At 35.1% G+C, this 20748-nt stretch overlaps 1 protein-coding gene across 4 annotated transcripts in view; it reads left to right on the plus strand.

Moving 5' to 3' along the window:
* The window catches only part of METAP2 (methionyl aminopeptidase 2), a 35650-nt gene that overhangs the window by 8589 nt on the left and 6313 nt on the right, over nt 1-20748 (plus strand). For all 4 annotated transcript variants that reach the window (XM_077845875.1, XM_077845873.1, XM_077845874.1 and 1 more), the window contains 6 exons: nt 2448-2513; nt 7026-7128; nt 18389-18550; nt 19284-19465; nt 20283-20377; nt 20612-20708. In XM_077845875.1, the coding sequence (XP_077702001.1) occupies nt 2448-2513; nt 7026-7128; nt 18389-18550; nt 19284-19465; nt 20283-20377; nt 20612-20708 (705 nt within the window). The remainder of the gene's footprint in view (nt 1-2447; nt 2514-7025; nt 7129-18388; nt 18551-19283; nt 19466-20282; nt 20378-20611; nt 20709-20748) is intronic.

Below are 20748 nucleotides of genomic sequence, written 5' to 3' on the forward strand. Positions count from 1 at the left end.
TTGTTTTTCTGTCCCTGTTACCTAGCACTTATGAACTCAGGAAACATTTACTGAATGAATGAAAGTTACTATTAAAATTGTAGTACAAGTTATGTGAATTAGATTGTAAGATACATGAGGAAATTGAAAGTTGTGTTTTCTAAAAAAATTTTCATGTTATTTTTGTTGGACTTTTGAATCTAGAAGCCAATAATGAGTATGTCAGCCATGTTTCCACGGTGTTCCCATGTTTCTTATACCCAATTTTATAAGATTAAACATAAGGAATTGCAATTTTGTGGGGTACCTGGCTGGCTCAGTTGATAGAATGTGCAACTTTGCGTATTGGGGTTGTGAGTTCAAGCCCCACATTGGGTTAGAGATTACTTAAAAATTAAAAAAAAAAAAAAACTTAAAAGAGAGAATGCTTGTAGCAACAAGGGGTTTAGCGTCTGACTCTTGTTTTTTGGCTCAGGTCATGATCTCAGGGTCATGAGATTGAGTCCCATCTTGGGCTCTGCTGAGTGTGGAGCTTCCTTAGGATTCTCTTCTCTTTTTCTCTCTCTCTCACAGAAGAAGAAAATAATAGAAATAAGTTGCAATTTTGTAAGTAAAAAATTATCATATTGGTAGTTTCCTATCAGTCCATTAAAGCCCTATATCTTCTTATCTCCGTCTTTGCTAAACTACTGTTTCCTATTTCTCATTTAGGTGGAAAAAAAACAGGATAAAATAAACTAAAAGAACATTCATTTGTTGAATAGAATGAATATTTATCACATGCTTAGCCCTGTGCCTTAACTTAGGAAATGGTATATAATCTTTAAAGAGCTCACAGACAACTGGGGGTCATTGAAACCCCTAATCGTTTTTGCAAAAAAGATAAAAAAGGTTGCAATTTGGTGTGATAATTAGAAGAATATACCAAAGAAAAATTCCTTTATGTCTCCTGCTTATCGGTCTGGGAGTAAAAGAGCTCTTTGAGAAGAAAATGTAAGCAGTCATTTGACATTATTTTATGGGTGTGGATTTCATGATCTACAATTATTGACACTAGCCATGAGTTACTGCCACTATGTGAAACATCTAAAAGAACACTATATGGTGAACATACTATTAAGCTGTCAACTTCCATTTGTCTGCCACAGCTTCCTTATTTTATAGCAGTGTGATTTGTGGGTAGATGGGAGTACTTAATGAATGTTCTAATTATTGAGCAGTATTTTTAGAAATTCAGACACTTCAGTCTATTTTTGATACCTTTATTTAAAACATTTTAAGTCACTGTTTATTTAATTTTGGCCATAATAGCATTCTTTATTTTTTCTCCAAGTTCAAGAGTATAGTATGGGCTTCATAAGATTGTTATAAAAATTGACAGGGGCACTGGCGTGGCTCAGTTGGTTAAGTGTCTGACTTTGGCTCAGGACGTGGTCTTGGGGTCCTGGAATCAAGCCACAAGTCTGGCTTCATGCTCAGAGGGGAGTCCATTTGTCCTTTGCCCTCTGCCCCTCCCCCTGCTTGTGCTCTCTCGTCTCTCAAATAAAAGAATCTTAAAAAAAAAAAAATCTGGCAGGCAGATCTTGTGTTTGTTTTTTGTTTTTAAGTAGGCTCCATGCCCAGCATGGAGCCCAACACAGGGCTTGAACACATGACCCTGAGATCAAGACCTGAGCTGAGATCAAGAGTTGGACACTTAACTGATTGAATCACCCAGGTGCCCCTTTCTTGAATTAGTTCTCAATCCCCATTTTTGGGCATCAGGTTCTTTTGAGAATCTGAGAACTGTGAACCTAGTAAAAGTATATATACGTTCTGATTTTTGCATATAATTTGACCAGAAGGAGAACTCCTTTTCTCTAATAATAACTATGCAGGAAAAGATATTTTAAAATATGACACCGCAAATACTCCTCCCTGGATTGGGAATTAGGTGACAAATTCTTGGTCTAGTTCTTTTTTTTTTTTTTTTTTTTTTTTTTTAATTCTTGGTCTAGTTCTGCTGTTTACCGGTTGGGATTATCTTAGGCATGTCCCTTAAACATTCCTTGTTTTATCTCATAAAGTTGCTTTAAGGGTCACATGAAGTCATGAAATACGGGTGTTGAACTGCAAAGCATATGTAAGCACACTAGTATTATTTTAGGTGAAGTCACATGGTCATTATTATTAGTATTAAATTAACACTAGTTCTTAGCTCTTGAAAGAGTTAATACAGTTTTTATTCTTAAGAATATCTTATTCAACAATTCTTTTATTAGAGTAAATTGAAGTCAAGTTTCCTTAGTGCTTTTGATTACACAAATTCTGTTACATTAGCAATATTCAGAATTATTTTCTAAGAATATTGTGCCAGCTTCATTATGTGCTATTTAAGATGCTTTGTGTATGTGTACTTGTCTGCTTATACTTGCCTTGTTCCTCTGCTTATGAAGTTTAAATAAATACTTTAAATGGTCTTTTCCTAGATGGAGATGGGGATGGAGATGGAGCAACTGGAAAGAAGAAAAAAAAGAAGAAGAAGAAGAGAGGACGTTAGTGTCTTAAGTTGATCTAACCTGACAAATTAAAAATGTGTATTAACCAGCAGGTTTGAAGAGTGGGTTTGAAGTTCCTTAAGATCCCATTGTATGTCAAGGAAATACATTTAGGCTTTATAAAGCTAGAATTTAGTGAAGCTCACAACTGTTTTTTCATTTAACAATCCTTTTGGTATTTTCTTTACCTATTATTGAGTTAAGGGATGTTGATAATAAGTTGATTGCATTTTACTGCAGTTTAGGAATAAGTTGATAATTTAAAACTTGAATAACAAATAACAATTCCGTCAGGGTTGAGTAAAGTGGTACCACTCTACAGTAATAGGATAAACATCGTTTGCCAGCTTTGAAGCTAAGAGATTCTTGATGAATATTTATTAAACTTTGTGCATGTCATTGAATTTTATTAATAACATTGTACTGTTTCGTATTTACTTAAAATATGATCCTGCTTGTGCTTTGTTTTTATAAATGGCAAACCAAGCCTCTTCAGGGACCTGAAATTCTATTAAGGAGACAGGGAGACTGTAAAGTATTAGAGAATAAAGGTTGGGTTGAGAATCAGAGCAAGTTCTAATTCTGGATGCCCTCTGCGTTATTAGGGACCACTAAGTATCTGGTTATACCTTCCTTTAAGTCTTTCAGGTTGAAATTTTATGAATCAGGATATTGGGGGCTTTACTCATTTTTATCTCTAGGTTGAGAGAAGTTCTTAAATATTTTTTAAGAAAACTTTTGGCTCTATCAGCAATATTCCTGATGTTTCCCCAGATGAGGATGGGGGATAGCCTTCCTTCTATTCAGGCAACTACTTTTAGATTTTTCTTGTCATAGGATGTCAGGTATGTCCCTTGCATAGTCCATATTTTTTTTAAGACTTTATTTATTTATTCATGAGAGACAGAGAGAGAGAGAGGCAGAGACACAGGCAGAGGGAGAAGCAGGCTCCATGCAAGGAGCCTGACGTGGGACTAGATCCCTGGTCTCCAGGATTACACCCTGGGCTGAAAGCGGTGCTGAACTGCTGGGCCACCGGGGCTGCCCGTATAGTCCATGTGTTCTAGGAATCTTCCAGTGATTGTGATGTCCTATTCCTTCCATTCAAAAATTGTTAACAGTGTGCTTGTGAGACGTGGTATTACCTGAGAATGGCTTCAGAGAACCATTTCTCCCAGTCTCTTAAATTACTCCCTAATGAAGATAGGTAAGCAGGGAGGAATGTTAAAGGGCTACTGCCTATTTGCCCTTGGTAGAATTCTTCCACTGACACATGTTTTAGTATGATGCCATCAGCTTTTATTGTGCCTCCTCTGAGGATGTTACTGAACTTGCTGTTCATTTTATTTCTTTATGAGTACTCTCGAGAGAATCTTCTGTCTGGTCTTGGTATCAAGAATAATAATATTTTTCCTGAGTACCTAATGTGTTTATCTCATAAACATGACCCATGCAAATAAACTAGTTTTTTTGTTTTTTTGTTTGTATTTTGGCTATTAGAGGGCTTAGAGCCAAATCTATGGTTTTGTATTAGCAGTATTTCAGGTTCTATTTTATGTTTTTTCCATGTTTTTATTATTCTCTAATTTATTGTCTCTATTTGTGTATTTTAAATACCCTCGTAGGCTATCATAAATCACTTCTGGAATAAACCAAATAATGTAATTATGGGCTATTTATTGCCCTCATTTTCCTCATCTATAAAGTGAGAGAGTTATAAATGATAGTTAATGATAGCTGCAGTACAGATTATTATAATTCTACATAGTTTTAGATAATAACTTGGACATAATGCATTATAATTTTCAAAGGTTATCCAAGATTTCATCTGGTTCTTCATTTTGTAGATGAGGAAACTGAAGCTTGGCACATCAAGCCATTTGTCCCAAGTCACAATTAATAAGTGGTTAAGGCTGGACTCCAACCCTCTTGTTTTGAGTACAAATTTTTTTGTCTAATGATCTTTTCAAGTCCTTAATAATTTATGGATAATATAAAAGGCATCTTTATCAGAATTGTAGATGAGATCAAGCTGAAGATAATGCGATACTACTTTGGTTGATAAAACTCAAGATTTCAAAAGATCAGGAAGACTGAGAAATAGGCTAGTATTAAGTTGAAATTTAATAGACATATATAAAGTTAGTACAGGTGATAGGATCTAAGGATTTTGAGTGCTAGTGTGATATAACACAAAAAGCAGGGAGTCTTAACTAACAGCTGTAGGATTTTTAGAATCATTATAGTTTTACACTAATTTATACCTTATTTAGACTATTAATAGAAGTCCATTCTATTACCAACCTAAAAGAAACATTGACAAATTCTGGGTTGGCAAATAGGGGTGAGGGGGTTAAGAATCATATCCCTTCCTTTTTTTTTTTTTTTTTTTTTTTTTAAAGATTTTATTTATTCATGAGAGACACAGAGAGAGGCAGAGACATAGACAGAGGGAGAAGCAGGCTCATAGGGATCCCAATGCGGGACTCAATTCCCGGACTTGGGATCATGCCCTGAGCTGAAGGCAGATGCTCAACCTGTGAGCTACCCAGGCGTCCCATTAAAGTGGTCTTCTCTTCTCTTCTCTTCTCTTCTCTTCTCTTCTCTTCTCTTCTCTTCTCTTCTCTTCTCTTCTCTCCTCTCCTCTCCTCTCCTCTCCTCTCCTCTCCTCTCCTCTCCTCTTCTCTCCTCTTCTCTCCTCTTCTCTCCTCTTCTCTCCTCTTTTTTCTCTTTTCTCTTTTCTCTTTTCTTTTCTTCTTTTCCTTTCTTTCAAGATTTCATTTATTTATTCATGAGAGACACAGAAGAAGAGGCAGAGACACAGGCAGAGGGAGAAGCAGGCTCTCTACAGGGAGCTCGATGCGGGACTTGATCCCAAGACTCCAGGATCATGACCTGAGCCAAAGACCTTTGCTCAACCACTGAGCCATCCAGGTGCCCCTTTAAAGTGGTTTCTTATAGAGGGAAAGGAGTCAGTAAATATGAGAAGTAAAATTCTTTCAACTGCAAAGAATAAAGCTAGAACTAACAGATGAAAGTAACAAGGAGGTATTAAATTAATGTAAGAAGAGCTTTATAATAGTTACAGTTTTTTCAAAATGAGTGGATTTTCACTTGGGAGATAAAGACTGTCTCCATTCTTAGAAGCTCACTGCCATCTGTCAGGGGCATTATGGAATTCCTGGATTTAAGTGTAAAGCAAAATTAAGATGACCTCTAAGATTTTTTTTTCTAAGATTTTATTTATTCAGGAGAGACAGAGACACAGGCAGAAGGAGAAGCAGGCTCCATGCAGGGAGCCCAATGCGGGACTCGATCCCGGGACCCCAGGATCACACCCTGGGCCTTCGGCAGGCACTAAACCACTGAGCCACCCAGGTGTCCCCCTCTAAGATCTTTTTTGATTTTAAATTCTAAAGTTCTCTCTTAGGAGGAACTGAAAACATGTTTTCTTAAGATTACTTGCCCATAGAACACTTAAACATTTTATGTAAAGAGAGAAAAACATTTAGTGCTCATGAGATGCTGTGTGTTTGGGTTAAAAGAAGGAACCGAAGTATGGTTCCATAGGTAAATGATTTGACTCAATGAACAGTTATACTTGTATTTATGTAGTTCTTTTTTCCCCCCGTTGCAGAACAAAGAGAGCAAAATGTGTTGAAATTTAAGATCCACAATCCATAAGACCAGTTATAATCAAATGGAAACCACATATTTCACCTCAGTAGTTGAAATGCTGCAGATACACATTGAATATTCTATATCACTGCATAAATTAATATACTCTGTTTCCTGGCATTTTTTGGAAACAACATTCATTACTAAAAGGCAGTTACATATAATAAGAACTCTAAATAGTTCTTAGGTACTTAAAAATTGTTTTATAAGACAAATCATTTGTTTTTAAAAATCATCTTGGAACACTGGTGTCTTTTAGAATATAGTTTGGGAAGTAATGTCTTTAAAATACATGCTAAGGACTAACTTTTTAAGTATCTGGAAATTTGTATATGGCTACCTATATTCTTTAGCACTGGATATGTTTATCTTAACTTTTATACCTAATATACCCTTGAAGTAAATTTTTCACTTATTAATACATAATATCTTTATATTTTACTTCATTGCTATAGAGTCTCTTTTATACTTTATTACTTCTTTGATTTTTATTTGTGAAAACCGGCCTCTATTTGCTATTCTTTTTCCATTATAGTAAATAAAGACAAAAACATTAGAAGTATGCTTTCTGCCAAGACATACACTATTTAAATACGTATTGGAATTTTGAGAGTTGAATATTTCTATTCCTAAGCAATAGTAAATTGGCGAGGAAGTGTCCAGCATGGTGAAATATTTTCTGTTTTTAACTATAAGGCTGTGATAGCAAGGAGGTTCCTTAAAATTAGGACATAAAATAATCATTAGGAACTGAGAAAAACTGTAATGAAATGATAACTGCTTAATTTTACTTTTAACTACAGAAGTTAATACTTTATTTGTATCTCACAGCAAAAGTTCAAACAGACCCTCCCTCAGTTCCAATATGTGACCTGTATCCTAATGGTGTATTTCCCAAAGGACAAGAATGCGAGTACCCACCCACACAAGATGGGTAAGGATCATAAAATAACTTCCAGTTTGACTTTTGAAAGTTATAGCTTAGCAATAAAGCAGATTTTATTTTTCTCAGAATTTGCTCCACTGCCTTAATAAAAGCTTATGAATTTGTTAACAAAAAATACAGTAGAAGCCCTCTTATCCAAAATGATTGGGACCAGTAATAGTTCAGTTAATCAAAAAAGTATGTTAAAATGGGGATCACAAAACATTAAAATTTTCATTGATAAAAGTTACCTTTAAACAAATACTTGCTTTTCATCATTCTGGATATTTGAAGATGGATTTTGTATCGTACTCCACTTTTTTCTTCTCATAAGCCATAATGCATTGTCTATGAAATACTCCATTTTGAGTTTCTGTGAATAAAAACTAAGTAATCTGAACCTGGATGTTTACATTTTTTCCCTGAAACCATTTGCAGTTCTTACCTACACTTAATTTGACAGAAGTGTTTTTTGATGACTTGCCTTTATTGAGACTTTTCTGAGTAGTCAATTTAGTTTTCATAGAAACAATTCTTTGTACGTACTATATAACTAATTACATAATTATAGTAACAAGTAAAAAAGATTTACACTGGTTTGGAAACAAATATCCTGATTGTTGGAAGTGTTCTTAAAGGATACTTTAGAGCTGGTCAGTAGATATTCATCATGGCATTATGCTGACTGGTTAAGAACACAGAAGCTGGGATTCACTTCAGTCCCAGCTCTAACATTTATTAGCTTTGTGACTTGGGCAAGTAATTGATCATGTCTTTGCTTTCATTTCTTTATCTATAAAATGAGCACTTCATAGGGTTGTTGTGAGGAATAAACATATGTAAAGCACTTAGGAGAGTAACAGACACATAGTAAGCATTAAGTGTTAACTGCTGCTATTATTCAGAACAGGAACCTGTCAGCCCCTTATATTCAGCATACAGTGGGCATTGGTCAGTATATTTTACAGAGGGATAAAGAGCATCAGTTAATCCAGTGGTTGCAATAGTTGGTTAAGAAAGCTTCTACTGTAGCCTTGTTTCATTGACCTGTAAAGATATCATTGTTTTCTTTAAATTTTAGGACTTTAGGGAAGAATGTGATATTGTTATATTTTAATCCCCCTCCTTCATTCCCGGTACTTAGGGGAATAAATGTAAAGTTCTGAAATATTATGTCAGGAGCATCTTTTCTTTGAATTTAAATTAATTACTATCTCTATCTTAAAGCATCTATTTTTGAAATGTCACAGACATGTAATTTCACATTAATTATAAATTTTCATAGTACATATAATACATTTATTTTTATATACAATTTTTTAAATTTTTTTTTTTTGTGCTTGTTCCTTCTTCTTTCCCTTCCTTCCAGACTTATATAACCACCCAGCAGGTAGCCTTCCATATTTTAATATGCTCATATATGTGGTCATCTGTGTCTGTTTATAGAAGGGGACTGTTTTGGTCTTGTTTGTTTTCCAGAATGGAATCACAGGCACACTTTCCTCACCTTTCTCCTTCAGGACTATTTCTTGAAAGGTCCTCCCAAGTCCATCAGAATAGCTATTCTTTTGAATGGCTTCATAATATGCTATACTTTAATCTACCATTTTCTAATTGATGAGCATTCATTTTGCCTCTAATATTTTAGCCGTATTACAAACCATTCTGTAATAAACATTTCTGAGTGTATACATGTATATGTATATATGTGTATGTATGTGTATTATTTTCTTATGGAAGTTTTATTATGGGATAGTTTTTTAGGAGTGGAATTGCTGAATCAAAGAATATGTTAATATTTTAGTTTATGATTCCTGGACTGCTAATGATTTTGAGCATTTTTTGATTGTTGGCTTTATTCTTTTACTCTTCCAGAAGTTTTAAAATTTTGTATATAGTCTGTGTTTGTTTTATTTTTTTTTTTTAATTTTTTTTAAATTTTTTAAAATTTTTTATTTATTTATGATAGTCACAGACAGAGAGGCAGAGACACAGGCAGAGGGAGAAGCAGGCTCCATGCACTGGGAGCCCGACGTGGGATTCGATCCCGGGTCTCCAGGATCACGCCCTGGGCCAAAGGCAAGCGTTAAACCGCTGCGCCACCCAGGGATCCCTGTGTTTCTGTTTTATACTATTTTATATTTATAGGTTCCTAGCAGTCTCATAGCTTTTTTTTTTTTTTTTTTTTTTCCAAATTCTTACTCTGTGGGTTTTTTTTTTTTTTTTTTCTTACTCTGTGTTTTATTACATCGTTTGGTTAGTGTGGAGCTTTTTTGTGTAAGGTTGAGAGTGCTAATTTTATTTTCTTTGAAATGAAAAGCCCATTGTGCTAGAATTGTTTATTAAATAATTCATTCTAGGGGCACCTGGGTGGCTCAGTTGGTTAAGCATCTGCCTTTGGCTCCAGGCATGATCCCAGAGTTGTGGGTTTGAGCCCCTGCTTAGTGAGGAGCCTGCTTCTCCCTCTCCCTCTGACATTGCCCCACTTGTACTCTCTGACTCTCTCCATCTCTCTGCCAATTAAGAAAATAAAATCTTTTTTAAATAAATGAATCATTCTACTGAATTGAATGACTACCTTTGGCATATACTATATTCTCATATGAAGGAACTATATTTTCATAATCCACCAATTTCTTTTATTCTACTGATCTGTTTGTGTATTCTTAGCTAGTACTATTTGGATCTAATTATCAGCAACTTTAACTTTTTTTAAAAGATTTTATTTATTTGAGAGCAAGAGAGCACATGTGAGAAAGAGCATGAGGGGTGGAGTGGGGAGAAACAGAGAGAAGCAGACCCCCTCCACCCCCCACTGAGTGGGGAGCCCGATGTGGGATGATGGTGGTACTCAGTCCCAGGACCTGGAGATCTTGACCTGAACCAAAAGCAGACTCTTACCCGTCTGAGCCACCCAGGCATCTCTGATTATCATCAACTTTAAAATATATATTGATAATTTAAGGCAGATCTCTTTCTGCCACACACACCTGAACACAGTTCTTTTTTATATTTAGCTATGCTCAGGCTTATATTCCTAACATACATAACCCACAGAAAAATGCTTTTCGTTACAAGTCTGATCAGAATTGCATTTATGTATTTATTTAAGAAAATTGACAGTTGTGTCATATTGTCTTACCTGTTGTCATAGTATGTTTTCCCACTGACTCTGATTTTTTTCAGATAGGTCCTGTCCCTTTTTTGTTAAACTTATTAAGTGTTTGATGGTTTTGTTACTGATGTGAACAAGATGTTATCACACCTGTTTCCATTTCTATGTGTTTATTGCTAAAGTGGAAGAAAGTCATTGATTTCCTATGCTTTTAGTAGATTGTTAATATTTTTATTAACCATGTGAATGTGGTGGAACACTTGAAGTAATATTTAATACAAGAAAAATTGAGATTTTACAAACCTTAAAAACTATCTTTCCATCCTTACTATCATTTTCTATTGCAAATTAAATATTATGGAGGTGGAATAACTTCTGTTTTTGAAACAATAGAGAAAGATGGTAATTATATGTTATAGTATTTCTTTGAGTAATGCTTAAATATTGAAAAGCAATGTATGCTGTGGAGAAGTAAAAAAAATTATTGTGATTGTTTGGTCTTCAGTAATTTTTTGATATTTTGATATTTTTTGACATTCATATAACCAGTTTTGATTATTTGCAAATAGATCAGAATCAGTATTCTTACAGATTTGGTAAAGTATTATAGTTTTATACCTACCTTCATTTTAAAAAATTTTTTTCATTTAAATTCCAGCTAGTTAACATACAGTTTCACGTGTACAACATAGTGACTCAGCACTTCAATACATCATCTGGCGCTCATCACAGCAAGTGCGCTGCTTAATCCCCATCACCTGTTTCACCCATCCCCTCCCCCCCACCTGCCTCTCCTTTGGGAACCACCAGTTTGTTCTCTAGAGTTAAGAGTCTGTTTCTTGGCTTATCTTTCTCTCTTTTTTTTTCCCTCTTCATTATTTTTTAATAAACTTACTAAAAATTGCATGAATTATCACAAAGAACTCACCTGTGTAACTACCACCCATGTTGAGTGCAGTATTTAACTTTTTATTTTGAAATAATTCCATATTAAGAGAATAGTACAAAGAACTCTTGCATACCTTTTATTCAGGTTTTCTTTAACATTTGTCTCATCTATTGTTCTCTCAGTGGAGTATGACAATTACGCATATACTGTGTAATATACCAGTAACATTAAATTTTCTCCTTGCAAGATAGATAGAGGGCAGATGTGGAACATGTTATTGGTGAATCTGTATTCATACTACTTTTTCTGAATTATTTGAATATTTTGTGTATTTTTCTTTTTAAGATTTTATTTATTTGAGAGAGAGAGAGAAAGCGCATGAACCAGGGGGAGGGGCAGAGGGAGAGGAAAAGGGAAAAGCAGATTCCCTGCTTATTGCAGAGCCACCTGAGGCTCAATCCAAGATCACGACCTGAGCCAGTCAGATGTTTTTTTTTTTTTTTTTTTTAATTTTTATTTATTTATGATAGTCACAGAGAGAGAGAGAGAGGCGCAGAGACACAGGCAGAGGGAGAAGCAGGCTCCATGCACCGGGAGCCCGATGTGGGATTCGATCCCGGGTCTCTAGGATCGCGCCCTGGGCCAAAGGCAGGCGCCAAACCGCTGCGCCACCCAGGGATCCCTAGTCAGATGTTTAACTGACTGAGCAACCCAAGCGCCCAGTAATTTGTATATTTTTGGATGGAATACTGGACAAGTAGATAACCTATCCTTTTCAGATAACATCTTGAGGCATGTAATGTCAGATTTCATCACTTGGATAAGGTATTATCCAGTTTCTCTAGTGTGATATTACTATTTTTTTCCTCTTATAATTAATAATTTTCCCTTTTAAAAAACTGACATTCTGTGTGCATTTCCTGTGCCATTAAACATTTTTAAAACCAATTTTGAATGACTGTAATGCTACTCTATTGTACCTAGCATAATTTTATTAGTGATTTTTCTATTTTTGAATATTTCCCTAGTTTTGAATTTTTTACCATAGCAAATTTTTTTTACCATAGCAAAAATTTTATGATGAACATTTTTGTATATTAATCAGATCTGATTTTTCTCTTACTCTAGATCTCTAGATGTAGAATGAAGAATTATTTTCAAATTCTTGATACCTATTTCTAAATTTAGTAGGCAGTTATTTGGGACAGTTCTATAAGCAGTACACATCCATTATAGAAGAGGTAGGAAATACAAATAAGCAAAGAGAAAAAAATTAAAATATTCTTCTAAATTCTACCAATGAATTTTAAAACCACTATTAACATGCTATTTCTTCCTCTATAGTCCCTATATAAATGTGTATAGAAGAGGTAGGAAATACAAATAAGCTAAAAGAAAAAAATTAAAATATTCTTCTAAATTCTACCAATGAATTTTAAAACCACTATTAACATGCTATTTCTTCCTCTATAGTCCCTATATAAATGTGTATTATAAATACCTGGGAATGTTCTTCAAGATAGATCTATACTGCAAACAGCTTTTTAATCCATTTTAATTTTTTAATATTTTAATTTAATATTTTAAAAAGATTTTATTTATTTATTCATGAGAGACGCAGAGACATAGGCAAAGAGAGAAGCAGACTCCCTGTGGGGAGCCTGATAAGGACTTGATCCCAGGACCCCGGTATCACAACCTGAGCCAAAGGCAGATGCTCAACCACCCAGGTGCCACCTAGGTGCCTCTGTAACCCATTTTTAAATTTCTTTTCATGTTAGTAGAGAAATAAACAGTATTTCTATATGTCTATGTAGATGTAGATGTATGTATTTGTTTTTCTTTCTCTTTTTTTTTTTTTTTGCTAGACCATTTAAAAATGAGGTGGTTTTGTTTTTTGTTTTTTTGAGGTTTTTGTTTTTTTTTTTTTTTTTAGTAATCTCCAACCCCAACATGAGACTTGAACTCATGACCCTCAGATCAAGAGTCGCTTGTTCTGCTGCCTGAGCCAGCCAGGTACCTCAGGTCTCCATTGAGTCTTCACTTCTAAAAACTTTAAGGATCAGGGCAGCCCGGGTGACTCAGTGGTTTAGTGTCGCCTTCGGCCCAGGGTGTGGTCCTGGAGTCCTAGAATCAAGTCCCACGTCGGGCTCCCTGTATGGAGTCTGCTTCTCCCTCTGCCTGTGTCTCTGCCTCTCTCTTTCTCTGTGTGTCTCTCATGAATAAATAAAGTATTTTTTAAAAAATTAAAAAAAAAAACTTTAAGGATCTATCTGGGCTGGGTGGCTCAGTCATTAGGTGTCCGACTCTGATCTCAGCTCAGGTCTTTTTTTTTTTTTTTTTTTTTAATTCATTTCAGAGGGATGGGATATGGACAGAGGGAGAGGGGGAAGGAAAGAAGCAGACTCCCCTCTAAGCACTGAACCTGTTGTGGATGAATCTTACAACCCTGAGATCATGACCTGAGCAGAAATCCAGAGTTGGAAGCTTAACCAGCTGAGCTGCCCAGATGCCCCTCAGCTCAGGTCTTGGCCTCAGGGTTGTAAGTTTGGGCCACGTGATTGTTTTAGAAAAACAAACAAACTTAAAGCATCTCCCAAGAATTAGATATTCTCCAAATTATCACATTTATATAAATTAAGAGTAATTTTCCAGTATTATATAGATACCTAGTTCATATTTAGAATTTTTTTTCCATTGTCCCTGAAATATCTCTTAAGCTATTTTTGCCCTCTCAACCAGGGTTCAGTCAAGGTTCATACAGTGCATATGGTTAGAATTCTCGCTTTCTTCTCTTTTGCACTGACTTTTTGAAGAGACTAGTTTAGAAAGACTCCTATCCTGCAATTTTTCTTACTGTTTCCTTGTGGTGTCATTAAACTTTTTTCTCTATTCCTTTATTTTCTGTAAACCAGAATTAGTTGTAAAGGGTTAGATTAGATTTAGATTAAATGTTTTTGACAGGAAAAACATGTCATTTATGATATGTGCTTCATATTATATCATAGTCTATTACATCAGTTGTAAAGTTATGTTTTTTTAGTACTGGTTTTACCGTTTGATCACTTGGTTAATTTGGTAACAGCCAACTGTTTCTTTTTTAAAGATACTTTTTTCTTTTTGCAGTTTCCAAGTAATCTGTGGGGGTAATTTGGTACCATTGGAATATTCTTTGCTTCAGCAACTTTCTACTTAATTATTTTAATACCCATCCATGCTTACTCAGTTATTTCACTGGGGACTGCAAAATGGTGATTTTCTAATTTTGTTTCCTTCTACATTTATTAGCTGACGTTCTGTAAGAAGGATTTTCCTTTATCAGCTGAGTATCAGTTAACTTTATTAGTTAACTATCGGCAGAGCTAAAACATGCTTTATTTTTTTCCCTTCTAAGTACCAGTTTTCAGAAGAAGAAATTGGTGTCATGTCTGCATGCATTCTTAATTCTTTCTGGGTTAAAAACATGCATTTAAAAAAAAATTTAGGGACATTTTTAAATGGTTTTTAATAAATATGCCATACAGTGCTTTAAAAATACAATTAGCTTTTAAGTTATCCATGTGTTTAGTTTACAAGTGTTTATGAAATTTGAAATTACTGGTTGGGGACGCTTGGGTGGCTCAATGGTTGAGCATCTGCCTTTGGCTCAGGGCATGATTCTGGGGTTCCAGGATCAAGTCCCACGTTGGGCTCCCCGCAGGGAACCTGCTTCTCCTTTTGCCTATGTCTCTGCCTATCTCCCTGTGTCTCTCATGAATAAATGAGTAAAATCTTTTTTTAAAAGTCTGCGATTAATAAAAAGAAATTGTTATTATTTTCTTTTTAATTTTTTAAATTTATTTATTTGTGATAGACATAGAGAGAGAGAGAGGCAGAGACACAGGAGGAGGGAGAAGCAAGCTCCACGCCAGGAGCCCGACGTGGGATTCGATCCCGGGACTCCAGGATCACACCCTGGGCCAAAGGCAGGCACCAAACCACTGAGCCACCTAGGGATCCCAAAAAAAGAAATTATTAATTGGATTCCTTGTATCTTTTGGTCTTACTTATATTTATGCCCTTAATCTAGTAAAAATGATGAAATACTGAAGACTCAGAAATATGAAAGAGGTGTGAATTTACATACTCTGTAAACACTTCTATAAGGATTCTCTATTGACCAGTTATTCTGATAGTTTTGTTGTGCAAACACAACATATTTCAAAAGCCTTTTTTTTTAAGATTTTATATATTTATTGGAGAGAGTGCGAGAGCAAGAACACATGCAGGGGGAGGGGTAGAAGGAGAAGCAGATTCCCCATAGAGCAGGGAGCTTGATGAAGGGCTGGATCCCAGGACCCTGGCAAACACCCAACCGACTGAGCCACCCAGATTCCCCTTAAAAGCATTTCTAACCCACCTCTGTCAGTTGAATGAATTAATTGCTCTTTCAGATAATTATTATGAGCTCAGCATGTTTTTTTTCATCTTAATTAATTTCTCTATTTTTGCTAAGTAGACTGAACATCAAAATATTAGGTTTTGGAAAGGGGAGCAGCTCCTTCATATTTTTTGTAATTAGTACAAGCTTAGAATTGTAATTTTAGATGCTTGAATATTACTTTAATGACTTTCAATTTGAACTCAAGACTTAGAATTTCTTTAATCCATTTTCTTTTTTTTTTTTTTTTTTTTTTTAAGATTTTATTTATATGAGAGAGAGCACAAGCAGGGGGAGGCACAGGGCGAAGCAGGCAATCAGCTAAACAGGGAGCCCCGTGTGGGGCTCAGTCCCAGGTCCCTGGGATCATGACCTGAGTTGAAGGCAGATGCTTAACTGACTGAGCCACCCAGCACTCCCTTTAATCCATTTTCTGATTGGTAGCTCTTTACCAATAATGCAGTACATTCCATAACCTTTTGAATTCACTGCTTCTGTGAATAGCTATGTGGCTTCAGAAATAAAAGATCAGGGATGCCTGGGTGGCTCAGCAGTTGAGCACCTGCTTTTGGCCCGGGTGTGATCCTGGAGTCCTGGGATTGAGTCCTGCATTGGGCCCCCTGAATGGAGCCTGTTTCTCCCTCTGCCTACGTGTCTTTCTCTCTCTCTCTCTCTCTCTCTCTCTCTGTGTCTCTCATGAATAAATAAATAGAATCTTTAAAAAAAGTATAAGATCATGTGAGGCCTATTGATTTCAGATTGGGGATTTTTATTGTACTGTATTTTGATTCTAAAATGTAGTCAAATAGCATTTGTAATTTAATTATACTTAACATTTTAACCTGTAAAAGTGGGTTTGAAGAATTGGGAAGAAATGGGAATTGATAATGACCAATTTCATATTCGTGGCCCTACATGCATGATATCCATCAGTTCCCTGTGGATGGACCATCCTAGAGTAAACATTTGAGGATATTTTTGCTTTTCACAAAATGTTTGGCTTTTGAGACAAGGGTGTGCATATAGGTATGGCTGTTCAGTCATTGTCAAGTATATGTGCCAGAGTTATGGCCTTGGATGAGATGAAGAATTGTGATAAGTTTTGTTTAAAAATTGATCTGAGACTTTAGCCACTACTCTCTTCTGCCAGAAAATGATTTGTTCTTAGAATATTCAGGTTCTTTGTTCCTGGGAAATATTTTTGGATTCATGGGAGAGCATGGACTGAGGAGTTACATCTTCAGGTCAGGATATTGTGGCTGGTCTGTCCCATCATTTTGAGAATATACTTGTTACTGAATCTTTTCCTGTTACCTTTCAGTCTAAGGATGTTCATTTGAATGCTTTTATTAGGAATTGCCTCTTGGATTGTCACTATTCTAATAAAAGTAATTCATACGCATTTAAGTATTTGTGGAGATAAAACTGACCTTAAGAGATGGTGCTGCAATATTTCAGTTCTCCGATAATGTCAGTATACAGATCCAAAATACATTTCCAAACAAAATAAGCCAAAGAAGCCTCTTTGATGATTAAGTACCCTTAAATTGACATAGGACAGCCCCTTTGAGTCTATGTAGCAAGTTAGAGGTGCTAGATGTTGGCACACAGGTAGCTACTGCAGTAGGAAGTAATCATATGAACTTGACAGTGACAGAACAATTCCCAGCATTTGGGGGCATTAACTTAGGGGCATAGTGTAGAGCAGTTATATAAACTTTAAAGAGACATACAGTAAATATTTCAGGCCTTAAGTGTTACTCAGTTCTGCCTTTGTAGCATGCAGGTAGCTATAGACAGTCTGTAAACAAACGGACATAACTGTATTGCAGTAAAATTTTACTTACAAAACAGGCGCCAGGCTAGATTTGCCTGCAAGCTATTCTTTAAGACAAATAGGAATTTCTTGAAGGCATCACTTTTTTTTTCTTAAGATTTTATTTATTCATGAGAAACCCAGAGAAGAGGCGGAGACACACAGAGGGAGGAGAAGCAGGCTCCATGGGAATCTGGGATCATGCCCTAAGTCAAAGGCAGACGCTCAACTGCTGAGCCACCTAGGCATCCCAAAGACATCACTTTTATTATAACTGAGTGTATTTATACATCAGTGATCACTGAGTTTGTGAACTGTATATTCAATATTGCTTAATGTGTGAAAGTTACAACTTCTTAAAAGATTTTCATTTGAAAACAGTTAACTGTTTTTGAAATGTGCGCTTAAAAGGGAGTCAGTGGATCTCCTCATTCCCAGATACTGAATAGAAAATGTTTGTTGCTCTTGGCAGTTTTAAAATATGAGCTATATCCTTCAAGGAAGGAAGATCACTTCTTATATATATGCAATTAGAAAAAATCCTACAAAAACACATAATATTTTGTGTTTTGAGGAAGGTATATAGATTTCCAGAGCAAGTTTTCACATTAGTACTTACCCTGTGTATAAAGTTAAATGCTAATTTTTGGTATAGTCTTTTGAAGTCTCCTAGACTGTAACCTTGAGTGGAAGAAGGACTTTTTTTCTCCCACTGCTTGGTTTCTAGGACTCTCTTCTGAATTCTCTGTTTGTTTGTTTTTCTTTTTATGTTTTTTTGTGTGGCAGAGTTTTAGTCTCTGTATGAATAAAATCTCACTTGAGGATTTTGAGTCTCTCAAAAGGTTTAACTTGATTTGGCTTGATTGCAATTGTGTGACTAGTATTTCAGAAACTTTGCTGACTTTTAATAAAAGAAACTGAATATGTAACATTTTTATCTAAAATGTCTTAATATATTTTTATCTCTCAGTTTTAATGCTTATCTGCTGTTTCTTAAATGACTAATACTATGCTGTGCATACTGTAAAGGCGAACAGCTGCCTGGAGAACTACGAGTGAAGAAAAGAAAGCATTAGATCAAGCTAGTGAAGAGATTTGGAATGATTTTCGAGAAGCTGCGGAAGCACATCGACAAGTTAGAAAATATGTTATGAGCTGGATCAAGCCTGGGATGACAATGATAGAAATCTGGTAAAAGGAATATGTTTTTGTAAGAACATGATAATTTTTTTTTTTTTTTTAGTGCTAACTCTGACTGTAATGTTTGGCTTTCATTCCTACTTTGCTAAAACCTGAAGTTAAACTCCTAGAAATATCTTCTGACATCTCGTACTGTAAATGTAATGAGAAAATTGTAAGAGGGGCATTAGTACCTCAACCACCCTATTTTGTACTCATGTACATTTACATGTTCAAATGCACACATTACTATGATTCTTATGTTTTATTTGGAGATCTGTTACTTTGCTAGCTAACATTCATATTAAAATTATTGGTCATAAGTTATAATGCAGTGAAGAAAACAATAAAGTAATTATTTCTTTAGTTTTTCCCTTTTAGAAGTAATTAGCTGTAACAAGCAACAATTCTGTAATTTAGACGATTTTTTAAATGTGCAACATTGAGCAAATAAAATATAATCAGCATTTAAATTAGTCTAAGTCAAGAATCTCATTTCCTAGTAAACTAAGTTAAAAGTGGTTCATGTGGTTCTGTTTCTTTAGATTTCTAGTGGAATTAAATTCTTACATCTTTTGAGATGAGCTACTATTTTCATAGCATCAGAGAACTCTTATTCACATCCAGGAAGTGTTCAGATCACTTCAAGAAAGTAATTTAAGAATTTTTAGTAAACTCTCTGGAGCTGATGATGTATAAGATATATAAGGATAAAAATGTAAAAGTAAATAATTTTTTTTAATAGTGAAAAATTGGAAGACTGTTCACGAAAGCTAATTAAAGAGAATGGATTAAATGCAGGCCTGGCTTTTCCTACGGGGTGTTCTCTGAATAACTGTGCTGCCCATTATACTCCAAATGCTGGTGATACAACAGTATTACAGTATGATGACATCTGTAAGATAGACTTTGGAACACATATAAGTGGTGAGTTCTTGGAAATATGTAACCCCCTCCCCTCCCCTTAAAAATTAGTCTTTTCTCTGTTGGGTGGGGATATAGTTACTTGAACTCACTAGTTTTCTTCTTTATGCCACACTTTTCAGTAGAGTTGTGTTGAGGCAGATTTTGAAATGTACTCTTAAGCATCCTACTAAATGGAGTATAATGCAAATCGTTGGGTAATTGAGGTTTATTACTCTTTCTATTAAAATCTGAAGAACTTAATCTTATATTTCTTCATGTTGTTTCAGACATTTATCCGTACAACAACAAACATTTACTGAGAACCTTTTAAGTTTACCAACCTTTAATATACTTGCTGGCTTTTCTAAATTCTGTCCCAAACCTCATTAGGTTAGTATCTTTTTATCTCACTCTAGGTGAGAAAATAAAACTCAGATTAAGTACTTACCTGAGGTTTTGATAAATTGGTGAAGCTGGACTGATGATTAGTGTCTGTGGACCTTGTACATTTTCTCTGCCCACATTGCTATTTCTTAGTCCCCTGGGTTTTTCTCTTTGATTAGTTTCTATTTTTGCTTAGCCACCTGGGTTAGTACTGAATTGATACTATCTTGAAGTAATATACTAACACTGGAATTAGTTTTTTTGATCTGAAACCTTTATATAATTTATACTTTTTTCCACTTTGATTGTGAATGCTATCTGGGTACTTGGATTGCTGCCTTCATTTGAACCCACGTTTTATTTTCCTTTTAACTAGCAAAGTTAATAGAGTAGATGCTATAAAGTAGGCAAATTGACTAGCTGCTAAGTCAACTTAAATAATTTTCTCTTTCAGGTAGGATTATTGACTGTGCTTTTACTGTTACTTTTAATCCCAAATATGATACATTATTAAAAGCTGTAAAGGATGCCACTAACACTGGAATAAAGGTATGTGAACTAGAAGGAAATTTCATTGAACATATTTTGAACATTTTATAGCCCATTTAAGGTCTTTGGATTATGTAAGACCAGTCCACTGGCCTTAGGGTTTTAAGTGGGTAATTCTAGTACAGTGTACTTTTATAAAAGTTATAACGTGCAAAGCAGTTTATCTAGTTGTCCTTTATTTTAAAATACTAACAAATTGCTGTAAAATTCTAATATACATCATTTTGTTTTTAGTGTGCTGGAATTGATGTCCGTCTATGTGATGTTGGTGAGGCCATCCAAGAAGTTATGGAATCCTATGAGGTTGAAATAGATGGGAAGACCTATCAAGGTATGTTTTTTTAAAATGTATCTTACTTTGAAATGCATAT

Source organism: Canis aureus, chromosome 13 (assembly GCF_053574225.1).
Source record: "Canis aureus isolate CA01 chromosome 13, VMU_Caureus_v.1.0, whole genome shotgun sequence".
In the NCBI taxonomy this organism is placed as follows: domain Eukaryota; kingdom Metazoa; phylum Chordata; class Mammalia; order Carnivora; family Canidae; genus Canis; species Canis aureus.